The sequence below is a fragment of the Kryptolebias marmoratus genome, linkage group LG2 (genome assembly GCF_001649575.2).
Source record: "Kryptolebias marmoratus isolate JLee-2015 linkage group LG2, ASM164957v2, whole genome shotgun sequence".
Lineage (NCBI taxonomy): Eukaryota > Metazoa > Chordata > Actinopteri > Cyprinodontiformes > Rivulidae > Kryptolebias > Kryptolebias marmoratus.
The window spans coordinates 14,692,801-14,708,701 of NC_051431.1; the positions used below are offsets into that span (position 1 = coordinate 14,692,801).

Below are 15,901 nucleotides of genomic sequence, written 5' to 3' on the forward strand. Positions count from 1 at the left end.
GGGATTTATTATTATTTTTCTGTTTCATTTATCATTTATTTGATAGGGACGGATGCAAGTAACATAGATAAAAAAAACAATCAGATGCCTGCATCGGTGTTTATAACCATGGCTAATTCACAACACCCGTCCCGAGGTTGTCCCACCGTGGCCCTAATCCTCTTCCGTGAATTTGCCATGAAAATCTTTCAGACTCAAATTGTTTTAAGATAACAGCAGTCCACATTGGGCTCAGCCCTGCTCAGACTAGCCATTAACTTGTCAGTCTGGTCAGAATTAAACTGTTTTTTCCCCCCATCTGAAGTTCTTCAATTAGCTATCTACAACAGGTAAGATATTATTTGTAACCTTTCCAAAGAACCCCGCTTCAAATGACCTGAACTATTACTTTAAAAGCCATAGTTTACAATTCCATGTGTGGCCCTTGGATTGGATATAAATGCCCACCTCTGATAAGATTTTGAAGTGAAACCCACAAATATTTGGACTATAAACAAACAGCTGTTTTGTAGTTTTAGTTTGACTCGTGTTTGTAATCGGGACACAAAACTAAACGATCTAAATCTCTTTATTGTGTTTCTTTTTGTTGACCTTTCACTGCCTCCTCGCACACCAAACACGAGCTTATAGGTCTCAGGAGGTTCAAGTTAGGTGGCACTAACACGTAAACCCCCATTCTTTGGTGTCCTGTCGTCACCTTGTTCCTAAAAAAACATATTTATTAATGGATTGTGCAGTTAATTCTCCTAACGAGCTGCTCCATCATCTTCCAGGACGAGCCAGGAAATCTTTGTGTAAACATGGCATGCGTCCACCGCGAAGTGAGTCACATCCAGCCTGAGCGGAGCAGGGCTGAAACGTGATGGAGTAATCACCGGAGCGGCACAAAAAAGGGATAATGTTTTAGGTGGGGGTGGGTGGAGGAGCGGAGAGAGGCTGACGGGGGGGTTGAAAGTGGCCTACATGTGTGAAACACCAGGGGGGTTACTTCTTCTTCTTCTTTTTTTCCTTTTTTATTGACAACTCAATGTCAAATGCATTAGGGAAGTTCTGACCAACAAGAGAAAAGTTACCCAACTTTTATCTTGGAGACCAAGCATCACTGACCAGTGTGTGCACAGGCTGATCACATGTCTTATCATGGCAATAACAGGGAGACCCAGAAACTAAAGCTGTCCTGCATCCCTGGGACATAAAGCTGAACTCCTGAGTGATAAGCACCATGCCCTGGGAGGCAGACAGCGGCGGGGCTTCATCAAGAGGCGCTCAGGAGAAACGTCCCCGGGCTGCGTCGGAGCGCAGCGGCTACGTGAGGACATGTGTCCCCCCGCTGCACCGGGACGCGCCGAGCCAGTCGTGGCTCAGACTCGCCGTGACATGGACGCACCCGAGAGTGTCCTCTGCCGTCTGCGCCGCCTCGGCTCTCCTGCTCCTCAGATTGGCGGAGTGGGATGCGGGCGGAAATAGGATCTGCGGCTCTGGCTTCCACTGCGCTGCGGAGCTGCTCGCCGCCGCGTGCCACTGCGTCTGCCCCGTTCTGACTCTCCTATGTGCCTTCTTCTGGCTCTGGCTCGTTCTCATCCGCTGCGGGCTGCTGATCCGGAGCGCGCTCTTCCTTCTCGCGGCGTGCCACTTCGGCGAGGCGGCGGCGCAGTCGCTCCTGCGCGGCGCGGAGGAGGAGCTGTCGTCCCCCGCCGCCACCCTGCTCGTCCTCGGCTGCCTGGGCAGCGGGGCTCTGCTGGTCGTCCGGCCGGGACAGGGAGTGTCCGTGCTCGTCTCCGTCAGCGTCATCCGGGCCGCGTCCCTGCTGTCTCTGAGCAGAGTCCGGCCCGGCTGGAGACCCTACCTGGCCTACCTGCTGGGGCTGCTGGGGGTTCTGCTTGCGAGTTATGCTGACCGGCTCCTGCCGGCCTCAGGGACCAGCGGGACGGGGTGCTGTGGCTCTGTGACCGGGGCGAAGGAGGAGGACATCCCTGTCTTCAGACGGAGACGGAGGTCCAGCTCCGCAGCGGCCTCGGAGATGATGGCTCACAGTCAGAGCAACAGCAAGTCCCACCGCAGGACTTCGCTGCCCTGCATTCCGCGGGACCAGGTAGGGCAACTTTCAACATCTGGAGCAGATGTGGTCGGATGGGCGTGTTTGTGTTTCTGTTTGGGACCTCTGTGAAACTGCAGGCCCCGTTTGCTCTTCTCTTTCCCTGATGGCATGTGGAGCTTTGGAGCAACAACAGATCTCTGACTCTTTATCATGATGATAATGATGATGATAATGATGGCTGATTGCTCCATATAGGCCATCATCTGGGCGTATCTTTTGTGATTTATCCGCTTGTTTTTGATACAGCATCCTCAGTCTGAAACACTGCCGTTTTACATTTAACCTCTGCAGGTCATTTCTGCTGTCATCAGTGGGCTGTGCGTTGTGTTTGCGACGCTGATAAGTAAATGGATGGTGCATTTATCAGGCCAAGTTTCTGAGTGCCTGTGATTATGTGTGTGTGTGTGTGTGTGTGCATGCCTAGGTGTGAAGTCACATCTAAATATTTTTGAAACACTCTGCTTGCTCTGGCTGCAGGCCAGTGGTGTGTTGGCCACACTTTTTTTCTTTTTTTTTTACACCTAATGGAGCCTTTTTGGTGCATGTTTTTACTGTAAATATCAGCAGAGAGAGAGAGAGAGAGAGAGAGAGAGAGAGAGAGAGAGAGAGAGAGAGAGAGAAATCGAAATATATCTACCCAAATGAAGCATAAATCCTTTAACTTTTGTTTTTAAGGTAGACTATTGACAGGATAAAGAGGATATTGGCTGATGCAAGTTTTTCTGCACTGTTTTTATTTTGAAACTCAGTTCTTTTCCACACTCAGTTTTTCAAAACTTCTGTTAAAACAGAGATACAGAATTTCTGTTATTTGCCTAGTTCGGTGCAATTTTATTGTTTGGATCCTTATAATAAATGAATGGATGGAGGAAGAGTTTTTTTCCTGAATGAAAAGTATCAGTTTGACTGGATTTACAATGTAAATGTATTTTCCTTGATGACGTTATTGAAAGGGCGTTTAACAGAAACAAACAACAGAAAGTTGGCAACTTTAGTTATATGTGAACAAAAAATGTATTTCATGTATCTCTTACAGTCCATCCATCCATCCATCCATCCATCCATCCATCCATCCATCCATCCATCCATCCATCCATCCATCCATCCATCCATCCCTTTTCTTCCCTTTTCTTTACAACAACCGGTTGTTGTTCTTTACAACAAATCCTACTCTATTAAGCATTTTTGTTTGGAAACATAATTACTTTTCTAGATTCTGCTTTCGTTTTCTACTCCTATCCAGACCTTGAAATTACTTTTCAAAACTCTATAAAACTCCTAAGAGACAAGTTCACAATGTGATTCACCAAAAGATCCATTAATAATACTAATTCTTTGCAGTTTTTATTAATTTATAGAGTGATTTAAATGTTGTTGTTTTTTTCAATAATGTTGTATGCTTTTGAGTAAAGTAAAGTAAACATTTAATTATGCTATATGACTTATAATATCTTTGTGTGTTGAATTCTGCTTGTTTGGCCTCTGACAAGATTCCAAAATATTCTCCTGCCCTGAAATGATGGCTAAGCCTCACTAAAAGTACACGTGACAAATTAAAACCTCTTTAAGACAAGATGCGCTCTGCAGAACACACTTTACAATTCATTTAGCACTTTGCGCTGTAATCCTGGACAAACAGGCTGCCATAATAAAAGTGAGTTTTAAAGTCAGTGAAAACAATCTCCAATAACTAAGAGTCAATCATATTTAGATTTGATTTTGGTTATAATAGATGGCAAACAAGCGACACCTCCAGTGCCACTCGGCTGCAGCTCGTAGCTAAAAATAAAATGTAATAATATATTCAGATATAAATAAATCTGATCAGATCTACTCAGGTTTTAAAGTCAAGTGGAAAAAGAGGCAGGGTTCCATGCACATCTATGGAGCTTAAAGTCAATTTAGTGTCATTGATTTGTTAAACAGGCAACTTTAACCTGAGGCTTTTTTAGATATTCAAACTAAAAAGGGAAAATAAATGTGTCAAGAAAAAAAAAAGCACACAGTAATAAACTGATGTCTTTGTTGATGTGTTTGTAGTTGTTTTTAAAGACCGAGGGTAAATTATTTTAAACTCCCTATCATGTGCATTTAAGTTCTCTCTAATAAGAGATTCACCAACTGCTGATTCCAGTTACCAGCTGAGTAATTGGTTCATCCCTATTGATAAATGTCCCTTTAAAATTCAACAGAACACGATGATAATTAAAGGTCTAACATTTCTTTAAGCAATGCACATCACCCGCCACCATTTATGTCAGACTTTTAAACTCAAATTATGATGAGGGCTGGAATAACTTTATGCACAATCTCATCTGATATTGCAAGATCTCACGAGATGTGTTAGTGCTCGGATTATGTGCTGAGGATAACTCTCACCTACTACTTATCAAACTTTTAGGCCAAAATCTGTAAATTTGACAGTCATTGCCATTTTTGCATCGGCTAAGTTCGATTAGCTTGAATGTGGTTGCCTCCAAAAGTTAATCAGTCAAAGACGTCCAACCAGTGAATACTTTCTTAGGGTTCCATTTGAGTCAATTCAGTGGTTCATTAGATATTTTGCTAACATGACAGACAAAACTCATCCACACACACCTTTAAAAGTAGCCTGATATATGATCACACACTGTCCCACGTTTCATTCTCTCAAAGTGTTCACCCATCAGTTGTCTGAACCTTGATGCTTGGTTGTTCATTGCTAATTGGTATCCAGGGAACACTGAGTTAGTGCACTATCTGTACTATTAGAACAGCTCCATTACCCATTCTGCCTCATCATGCCTGGAACAGAAATGACAAATTGAGGTCTGAAACATAAAAAAAAAAAAAAAACCCGTCAGCTGACCACATGCAAAGGACAGCGTGCACCCTTGTTGCCTCTTCTCGCTGTGTAATCTGTAGGAGCCAAACAGAGAGACTGATCTGGGTCTCAGAGAAACAGCAGCACTTGAAATAAATTATTAACAGTTTCATAGATTATTCCTTCCCTTTGGCTGCAACATTTTAGTTTATCCAGTATGCAGTATCAATGTTCAATATAACGATAAATCACAAGGTCTGCTTCTTTTTTTTGCCTTGTTGCTGTAATCGTCTGTAAACAGCCTGAGAGTCTGATCTGAAAACACAAGTGCGAAGTTATAAAATTCACAAGTCAACAGAATAAGGTGGTAAATCTTCACCACACGGGTGGATCTTGGATTATTCCAATTCCAATTATAATTCCAGTTTCTACAATCTAATTTCTGGTCACTTTTGAAATGATGTTCTGTCAAATAGTTAGTATTATTAGTACCAGCCTTGACATCAGTCAGAGCATGGACTACGGAAAAAAGTGCAGAATTCTTCATGATTGCTAATAGTTAGCCAAACAAGGACCCATTTTTTGTGATTTAGGCTTATAAAACAACTCTTTCTCCAAAAACAACAGACAGGGGTGACGGAGCGCTACATTAGCTAATACTGAACCGCTGCAATTTTGCATGAGGCTGATTGTTTAATTTGTTGCTGTTTTCTCAGCCGAACAACGTCTGTGTTGTTACGTGAATGATGTGCATAAACCCACTGAAATAGGCCATGTTTATGTTGATGGTCCAGAGGCTGCTGAATGTATCAGTCTGCTGGGAGTTGAGTAAACATTTGGACTGACTGGACTCGCTGGTCTGACTGATACAATCACAGCCTCAGCACCATCGGTTTATACTCAGCACACATACGCTGATGTTACGCTGATGAGCATTGTTTTCTCCTGAAATTATTTTGGTCTCCCAAGTAAACAAAGTACTCAAAATTGTGCAGAACCTCAGAAATCGATGCTGTCACGATGTCAGCTGATTCAAGCTGAGAACCTAACATCAAGGAACATCCATTACTGATTAACTCATTACTGTTGCGGATCATCTCCAAGTGTCACGACAGCAATACTTGAATGATGAAACGGGATGCAACACGGGAACCACTCATTTCTGCATCAGAATCGTCTTGTTATCTCAGGAACTCAAACTTTGCTTTCTCCAAATAATGAGATAAAACTAGCTTCGCTACCTTGAGGTAACGGAATAATCTACCCGTAATCTGGAGAAGATCACATGAAAATTAATAACAGCAGGTAGTGCTTTGGCTTCTTTAGATATCAGTGTGTGTATTAAGTCTATTTTTCACATTTAGTGTAATTACTAGATTTTGTCATGAAGAAGTCACTGTTTAAAAATAAAAGATGATTAGTTCCGGTTCTAACGAGGAATGGGCATTTCAAGCAGAAGTACTCTTCAAATTAGTTGGGTAATATTTAATCTTACTAGAAAAATGATTATGCCCACACCATTGAAATGAAGACAGTGAAATTATGGTCTGCTTGGAACAAATTCTCCTGCTGAAAATCCAGAGGCTTTGGGTATGAACAGTGTTGTTAATTCTGCTAGACGGGATATTTGTGTTCCTCCATTTTCACCCATGCAGTGGATCACGATGGAGGAGTTGACATGTGTTCTGTCATGTGTCACCACCAGGTGCTGGTGTGGAAAAAAAAGTTGGTTCTTGAAACATAAATTTTTTTGAATTAGCCCATTTTAACTAGAGCTCAAGTATTTGAAAATCGCTGCCTTTTCTGAGTTACGACCAGGTGCCAGAGAGAGAGAGAACGAAGAAAACACATCTGAACGGCAGTTGCATTCTTCAAATTTCTCTATTTCAACAACTTTTTGAATGATTGAAATTCACTGCCCATCTCCAATTCGAACTTTTTATTGTAACTAAGGCTAAAGTACGATTACGCAGCATTGCATCTTCCTTTTATGAACCATACTGCAAACATCTGAAAAATGATTCCTGTTAGAATTGATCATGAAGGTAATGGTGAATGACTGAACAATGGGCTGATTTTTGGACACAGTACACAGTTGAACCATGCCAGTAAAACAAACAAACAAAAAAAACCCAGTCCTTATTATTCATTATTCCATGAATACCATGAATATGTCATCTCAAGTCTTTTACACTTACCAAACATCGTCAGACTCTCATTATATTATCTTCATTTAGATGCATAGGTTATTTAGCATGACTGAAAAGTATAACGACACAGTTAAAAACATTTAATTCAGATAAAAAAAAAAACCCAAACAAACACATTTTTTGCCCATATCTCCAAGCTCTGACACAAATACACACGCTTTGTCGGTACAGTTTATCCATACTGTAGATAATGAAGCTCTCCAGAGTGCAGTTGTACCTGAGAGAAGTGGGGGTTTTCATCAAGCGTTACAGTTGTGCAGTATTTATGAAGCAGGCTGCTGCAGCCTACAAAGCCAAAGGCAAGACAAGCACTCTGCTGATCTGGAAGCTGGGAAAGAGCACTGCCTCAGCTTCATGGCTTTATTTCCGTACGCTGCTCTTTGGTGAATGGAAGCTAATGTTTTGCTTTTTTTCAGTGTTCTGTAGAGTCATGAGCAGCTGTGATTGGAGGTTTCTACACTCAACGCGATCCTGTATTTCTGTTTAAAGATTTTGACAAGAATGCTACCCTGTTGGGGTCGTTTTTGGAGTGGTTTTATTTTTGTTTTAGCTGGTGTTCAAGCCAGGGTTCAGGTCACTTGGGGATTTTGGGGAGAAGTAGTTTTTTTGGGTCACATGCATTTGAGAAACACTTGGTGCAAACAAGATAACAACAGCTATAAATAGAATGCACGAAGACACAACACTTGACGGGGCTTTATTTTTTAATAATCCACCTTGCTGTCTTCTGTTTCTCTCTGTAACGTTGCAGCAACAACTCTTGATACAAATGTTCCGTCCAAAACCAACAAAAGTCATCACAAGCTTCGAGTTTGATGAGTTTGATCCGTCATGCAGAGCGTTCAGCACATGCAGTGCGTCAGTCTGAAGGGTAAAGGAGGGAAATACAGATTTCAAAGAAGAAATATGCACCCTGAAATCCATCCGAGGGAAGGCTGCGTTCTCTCACATGCACACTTTTCCAGGGAGGCACACACCTGCTCCAGTCGCCACATCTGTCTCACTTTAAATAGCAGCTAGACTTAAAGTGATAGTTTGGTTCTTTTGAAGTGGGGATCTGAGGGAAGGTTATGAACATGCGATGTCTTGCGTGCTCTAGTTGTTTGAACAGCCCCAGTTTTGGAGAAATAAAGTTTAATTCTGGCTGAACTGATGAGCTAACAGCTAGTCCGAGTCGGGCCAAGACCAAAGTGGATCCCAGTCTTGAAAAGGAGGCAGTAGCATCTTGCTGTAGCACATCTAATGCAGCCCGGGTAACTTTCTACAGGAATATCATAAATCTGCCAATATGACAGATTCAGAAAGAACTTCTGTTCCTGTTTCTACACATTTTATTTTTCTAAACAGCTTTCATAGTTACGCTATCTTCTCAAAAACAGGCTTGTTTTTAGTCATTACATCAATTTATGATTAATATTATTTGAACAAACACCATTTATTTCTGTATAGTTGTTCATTTTCCCTATTTATTTGAACAAAAACAGCAAGAATTTGTGGCCTTTTCATACTTTATTAGCAACAATGATACATTCTGTGGTGATAACATTGAATGTTTAACAAACATTACATATAAATTGATTTTTGACAATATCACAAGAGATTACAAAGCCAAACTGCACATCACTGTTTTAAACATGTTGTCATTTTAGGCCAAACAGAAAGGAAGAACACAGTTTTGTAAAGAATATGATTTGTTCCACTGCAATTAAGGTGTTGATAGAACTTTATTGTAAGGCTGTCAGTGACAGAACATTACAGATAAAAGCAAAACAAACAAAAATGGAATTGTTATTCAGAACAACGAATGTCACGAATTTTTCAGTGAACATTTACTCTTTCTTTAACCAAAGCAAAACTAAAGTTAGGAAATAAGCTCATAAACAATATAATATGTTATTTAAAGAGTAAAAATCCTCATTTAACACATAATTTAGGAAAAAAATTGTGCTTTGATTAAAAAGAATTGCTTTATACTGTGGTGATTTGGCTTTTTTCCTGGGTTTTGTTTATGTTTTATTTTGATTTTAGTTCTTTGGTTTTTGTTTTGTTTCTATTGTGTTATTTGGTTGGATTTGCTTTTTGTTTTGTCTCAGGTTCATGTTCATTTCCACTCTCCCCCAGTCATTTACTTGTCTGTCAGCCACGCCCATCTACACCTGTCCCAACTCTGTAATCATTCCACCTGTTCCCACTCACCTCGTTATCCTCAGTGTTAAAAACCCGGTCACTCTTTCCATACCTCGCTGGTCCATTGATGTTTGTTTGCCTGTTGTTCTGTTGTTCGTTGCATGTTCCTGGTTCTGTTCCTGGTTCTGTTCCTGCTCCCACTCTTGTTATGTTCATTTTCTACTTAGTTTTGATTTTGTTTATGTTTCTATTTGGTTTGCTGCCCTGTCAGCTTTTGTTTTTGTTTGTTCTTTAGTTAAATAAATTAGTTTCTTTTAAGATGAGTCTGCACACCAGGTTCGTCTCCGTCATCTCCACCGATCCTGACATATGTGAGTGGCATAAATGTCAGTGTTAGATATATTATAGATGTTTTTGTTATTCTTAATTTTTTAGTACCACAAGACAGCTGAAGACCCAAAACTAGGATACGTTCATGTAAATGGATGTTTAGAATGTATCAAAAAATAACATTGTGAAACAAAAGAAAAGTTTATTATTATTGAAGGTGTAGCTGCAAAGATTATGCAGGCAGGTATGTATTATCAGATACTAAGCTGTTATCTTGAAGGGATAACTGAAGTTAAAAGGACAGAAGGAATTTCAACAGAGAGAGGATACATGAATAAATCAGTGTTGGGAAGTTTTTCAAATCATTAAAGGAAATAACCCACAGGTACAGAGATAGATTGAATCCAGCTCTAAGCAGCACTCAGTCGCCAAATCTGGGTTAGTTGTGTGTTTACTGTAAAATATGTGTGCTATTTGTAATAGGTGAACTAATGGAAAGATGGATAAACAAGCTGAAGGGAACCCAAGGCAGGGGGCAATGTGGAAAAAGAAGGAGTGAGAGGAGTGCTACGAAAGTGTTGAAAGATTTGCTGGGGAGAGTGAGGAAAATAAGTGGGAGTAAAAGGAGGTTGGGTGCCAAGAACAGGCAAAGTGTTGATGGTAAAAGGACAACTATCTGATCCCCGCTGTTCCAAACACGCCTCTGCTTCGAGTTCTGCATGAAAACGCGTATGCAGCGTAGAGGCGTGGATGTGTCGATCCCTTCAGGTTTGCTCGACAGATACTACGTATGAGAGTGTTTCTGGGTGTTCGTCGACGTGTGAGCGTGAGTACAACTCGATGTCGTCTGCAGCCGCAGAGAGAACAACAAGGCTGGGGAAGGGAGAGGAGAGGAAACGTGAGCGAGCGTGGCCTGCGCAGTCGTCAGCGCAAAGGCAACAGCAAATAATTTTCTCCTGCGTTCTGTACACATGCTCACACATTCGCGCACACAAACTCCTACAGAGACGTACAGTGGCTTCCCTGCTGGCTGTCCACATGAGGTTTGGTGGCGCAGGACAAGAACTGCTTTGTGACTGGATTCAATGGTGTGTTTTAGCCCCAAAATATGCTTGGTTAGGGAGGGAGGGAGGAGGGAGTGTTGGCCTGGGCAGAGGGCAACTCTGAGGAGCAGACCTTAGATCTGTCTATACGTCTGTCTGCCTCTGCACTGTAAACAGCCAAAGCCTGTGACAGGCTGTCAGCAGTGGACGGAAAGAAACAGTTCTTCAATTAATGCTTTTTTTGTGTGAGTGGTTTAATGTTGTGGCTTGAATGTGCAGCTAGCTATGTTTCTTTCCTTCTTCTGTGCACACAGATCATCGGCAGGTTGAAAAATACAAAAAGTATTTTATTATTTTAGACTATTTCTGCAGGGAGGCTTGGTATTGACAGATATGTCCTTGGGTTACAGTTTGAGATCTTACAAATACGCACATCTCCAGGAGCAGTACTGGAATAAAGGAAAGGCATGGAATGTGTTCACTAACCTAAAAAATGTTGTTGTATACTTAGGCTCCTTTGATTTCTTCAATTCCAAAAACCAGTAAAATAGAACTCATTGTAAAATGTGGAATAGTTTGTGGTGGTGATATAATCTATCTGTGTTTTCCTTAGAGATCTAAATTTTGATTCGCCAATAGATGGGCCTGTTTTAGAGGAGACGGTTTGACTTGAAAGAATAGGTAAAAACAGGTGTATTAACAAGGCCTGCTTTCCACTTCTGCAGCTGTGCACGCTGGTTGTTCTGTAAAACCTGCTTAAAAGGAGAACTTCCTCAGAGTGGAATGCAGCCCTCATTAATATACCTGTCTTTCCCTACTTTTCCAGGTCAAAATGTCTGCCATGAAACAGGCCGATTGCATGGCTTTGGTGGGTTTGATTTAGGAATTTGGGCACAGTTTGCCAACATTTAAATCAGGTATTATTCATGGGTTTAGAGAAAAAAACCCATTCTTAATTATGTAAATCATCACCAGGGAAAAAAGCATCTGTTTCTCGAAGCTTAGTGGTGTCTGCAACACACAGAAAGTTCTCCCATCTCCTGAGAGCTGGTGCTATTTGTGTCTCAGGAGAAAGAACTGAGGAAGAGGAGCAATTTGCTCCAATGCTGCCTTCACACAAAGAGGTCATATCAGGAACAAGTAAAGTTTGCCTTCTTATCTGGTGGTGAATGTCAGACGCTGTTGCATCTGCAAATAAATTATGCAATAAAAGCACATAAAAATTGAGCTGTTGCTGTTTTATGTTTAAAACCCAAAACTTTATGATGATATTTTACCAAATGATGCTTTCCATCCAAACGTTAATGAATGTTTTTGTTGGTGTTTTTTTTTTTGTGAATCCAGGCTTAAATGGTTTTTAACAGTACTGATCATAATGAATGAGAAAAAAAAAGCTAACAGCAGGAGCACATTTTGTGGTTAAAGAGATTGTCCGCGGCTGCCTCCTGTTTGTGCGACGTGACCCATTTTAGCTCAGGTCTTCCACACATGGACAGTCATGACAAAGAGGCCAGCTGCAGGAAACAAAACATTCGGGTATTTCAAAAATAAATCAGCACTGTAATTTCTGAGAACTCATCAAATAGTAAATAGACATCTGCTCTTTCAAAGATTTAAGGTTGACAGTTTTCCATTAATCTGAAAATTATTTGGTTGTAAATTTGTGGAGAAATGGAAACACACACGCTGGCCTTGATTAATCTCCCTGATGTGCTGTGTCCTCATACTGTAGACCTAGATTCAGATTCACTTGGAGTGTCATTTTAGGTTGTATCACCATCCCAGTGATAAGGAGAACTGGCTATTTTCTGCACAAATTCACATATTGAACGTACTGGTGGCAGCCTGCTTTTACTAAATGTAAGTTTGTTGTAAAAATTGCAACACAGTCAGCTTAAATTATCAGTTTCCCCAAAACTGTTTTTTTTTTCTTTCATCTTGTACAGAAACACAGCTTCTGTTTTGCCAGGAATTTAAATAACTTCTTTCATTAATGTCTTTCTGCTTGGTGTTCACTTGTATGCTCTGGTAGGGACAGGTGTGTGTGTGTGTGTGCGTCTGTCCATCTTTTGTCTTTTCTGCTCAGTCAACAGTCTGCCGACAACCTGTTTGTCTTGGACGCTTGTAGATTACCCAATCAGATAATCAAGGGTATAATTGCATCACACATCTGGGAGTGTTTTTCCCTTCCATTACCATTTATAATGTACTAATACATGTCTCTTTTACACACACACACCCCTACACACACACACACGTACATATGCAGATGCTGCTGACACTCAGTGATGACGTGTACGGAGCAGCTAATTGCCAGAGGTTGTCTGTGACAAGAGATGAAAAGTTCTGCTGTGGTTTCATCTGGTCATAAAAATGCAAAGCTGTCTCATCCGGTCTGTACCCTGTTTTACTTTATTAGGATTTCATACTGTTGTTTTATACAGTGGCGCTTTTGATTTTGTGAAGTATGTAAAACCCTTGAACACAAATACAACCTAAAACTGCATCGGTTTCAAAAACTCCATTAGGAGATTTAAGATAACTGCAATTAGTAGCTTGTTTCGCCATCACTGAACTACAAAATGAAATAAATATGAACTGAGACCGTCTTGCTCATATCATAGGGATGGCAGTACCAGACAAGGTTAGTGAGAGGAAATGCTGCAACTGAGAAGGAGCAAAAGCCAGTATGTACTGTCTGAGTTTATCTAGCATGGTGCTGACCTCATAATCACATTGTAGGCGTGTTTTTGGGACTTGAATTCGAATCCGGCAGCCTTTTGGTGTTGCTCCAGATTGGAACAACATTCAACACAAATCCAAATTCTTCTCATTTACCAACTTGCGTGTCTTTGGTGTTACTAAATGCAAAGAAAAATGTAATTCTAGTTTGCATATGGACTTTAAAGCATCACATGAGAACTGGGGAGGAAAACTAACAAGCCTACTCCAGGAAGTAGCTATAGTCTAAATTTGGATCCATCTGATCTCATGCAGAAAAAGTGTTTTTTTATGGGTATAAATCAAAGATCTGCTCGCACACGCATGTAAGATTGTTGTAAATTCAAATTATGCACTGATCAAATTTGTAAACAGAAGGTGTGTACTTGACAAACTGAGATTTTTGGTTAATCTATGCTGTGGGAGTCTAGTTCAGGCATGCCATCTATTATCCACTGCAGACACTGTGCATGCACAGGAAAACACGACAGTTTTCACCTATTTTTTGTCTGGCTGCCTTTGTCATCAACCAGGTGCTGTTAAACTTTGCGTTGGAGAAGTTATTCATCAAAAGAGAATGAATTATTTTCTTTGTATCTGTTTGTGTCAGTAATGATAGCCATCTACAGGGCTTTTAGCTTTTTTGTTGGAATTTATCAGCTTGTTGCCTGCTGCCAGGGTAATACTGTATATCTGAGGTCTAAGAAGGTTAAGTTTTTTTAAATTCTTGAATTATTGCATGCTTTAACTGTACAACACAATCTAGAAAATAACATAAGGTAAAGACAGTCAAATTCAGTATCAATTAGGGTAATCCTTTCTCAGAAGCATTTTGCCTCAGGTCTTGTGCATCTATAGACAAAAAAACAACCCCTTTCCCTCTTTCATGCTCTTTTTTTCGTTTTGTTTTCTTTTTTCTTTAGTCTGCCAGTCCCCTCTCTGTTATGTTTCCCACTCACCCGATTCTTTCAGTGTCCAACTTTCACAGTACAAATGCCAAAGGCAGTATTATCGTGCCCTCAGCTGCCATCACTCACTGTGTTATGTAAGGCGCTACTGATGTGTGTGAGTGTGTGCTTGTCTTTGCCTGGCTTCAGTCCTGATAGGCCTTCTCTGAATTCACACTCAGCGCAGCAGAGCCAAATGGAGGTTTGGCCTGTTTCAGCGCCACAAAATTGTGGTCTGTTTTGACCTTCACCTCTTGTTCTGCGAATGTGCCCTATTTTAAACTGGAAAAAAAAAAAGAAAAAGAGATCAGTAAGCAGTTTTTTCCTTAACCGACCCTATAGGTTGAAGATGTGGATAGTCACCTCACTTTTAACCTTGTGCAGAAACTTTACAGGTAGGAATGATGCAAACTATTGACTGGCCTTAATCAGAATTATAACTTTAAGGGATAATGCAAGACGAGTGGAAGAACTTTTTGAGGAACACCCTACTCCAACCAACCAGCCCTTTTTGAAGAAGGGAAAGGCCGAATAGTTGAGGAAAGAAGAAGAAACTAACACAAAAAACAAATATAATCAATCAGTAGCAATACTTTGATCTTTATCTAGGATTACTTAATTTCTCCAGACATTCTGCTCAAGCTGTTGCTTCATTTAGAGATGTTGTATTTCTTACAGGTTCAAGCCCAAATGACAAATTGTATCAGCCTATTTAAAAAAAAAAAAAAGAAGAAAAAAAGGTATTTCAGGGTATAGCCTGTTGGACATTTTGCTTCATGTTATCCTGGTTCAGTTCAGGAATACTCAAACTGTTGTGAATCATTAGAGTGTTTTTTATTTTCTTTGGAGTAGTAAACAAATATGTTTTCCTGGTGGCACAAACTACACACAGACTCTCATATTCTCTCTCCTCTCTCTTTTATTTTCTTATCTTAGTGTTTCAATCCTGCCTACAAACATAACACAACATACTGTATGTGTAGCCTGTTTGGTTGCAGCACGTTTCCATTTTTAATTTATTTAACCCAATTTCTTCAGTGTGTCCCTTATCCCCCCTTATCCCCCCCCCCTTTTTTTAAGCAATTCAATGAGTAGATCCTTATTGGATGAAGCTGTTCTGGTGTGAAACATACTGTCTGTGATTTAGCCCAAGGTGAGGACTACCCAGAAGAGCAAATTTCTTTCTCTGGACTGGATCTCCATTCATGGTTGTTGGTTTGCCTGAAAGTTACCTTTTTGTTCCTACGCTAAACAGAAACCAGCAGGATTAATGTACAGGCTTGCAAGAAGTTTGTGCAGCTCTGGATGAGTCAATAACAACATAATTAATGAGTATAAAGGAATAAAAGGTCATTAATTTTAGTTGTTGAATTTATTGTAATTAATGAGCTCTTTATAAAGAATGTCCCTAAAGGTTTACATCATAAAGTGTGTTTATGCATGATAGAAATATAAGGTTAAAGCGAAAAAAATAAGTGAAATTGTAGGTAGAAAAAGTTATTTTTGACCTCTGAATATTATCCGTCCGTCCGTCCGTCCGTCTGTCATCTGCCATTTGTTTTGGAGTCGGGCCACTGGGGCAGCAGCTTGAGCAGGGAAGCCCACACATCTAATTCCACAGC

At 40.6% G+C, this 15,901-nt stretch overlaps 1 protein-coding gene across 1 annotated transcript in view; it reads left to right on the forward strand.

Moving 5' to 3' along the window:
• The first annotated feature begins 447 nt into the window (after nucleotides 1-447).
• Nucleotides 448-15,901, forward strand: part of pde3a (phosphodiesterase 3A, cGMP-inhibited) — a 58,784-nt gene continuing 43,330 nt past the window's right edge. The window contains exon 1 of the mRNA XM_017434088.3: nucleotides 448-2,092. Coding sequence (XP_017289577.1) covers nucleotides 1,223-2,092 — 870 coding nt within the window. The 5' untranslated portion in view covers nucleotides 448-1,222. The remainder of the gene's footprint in view (nucleotides 2,093-15,901) is intronic.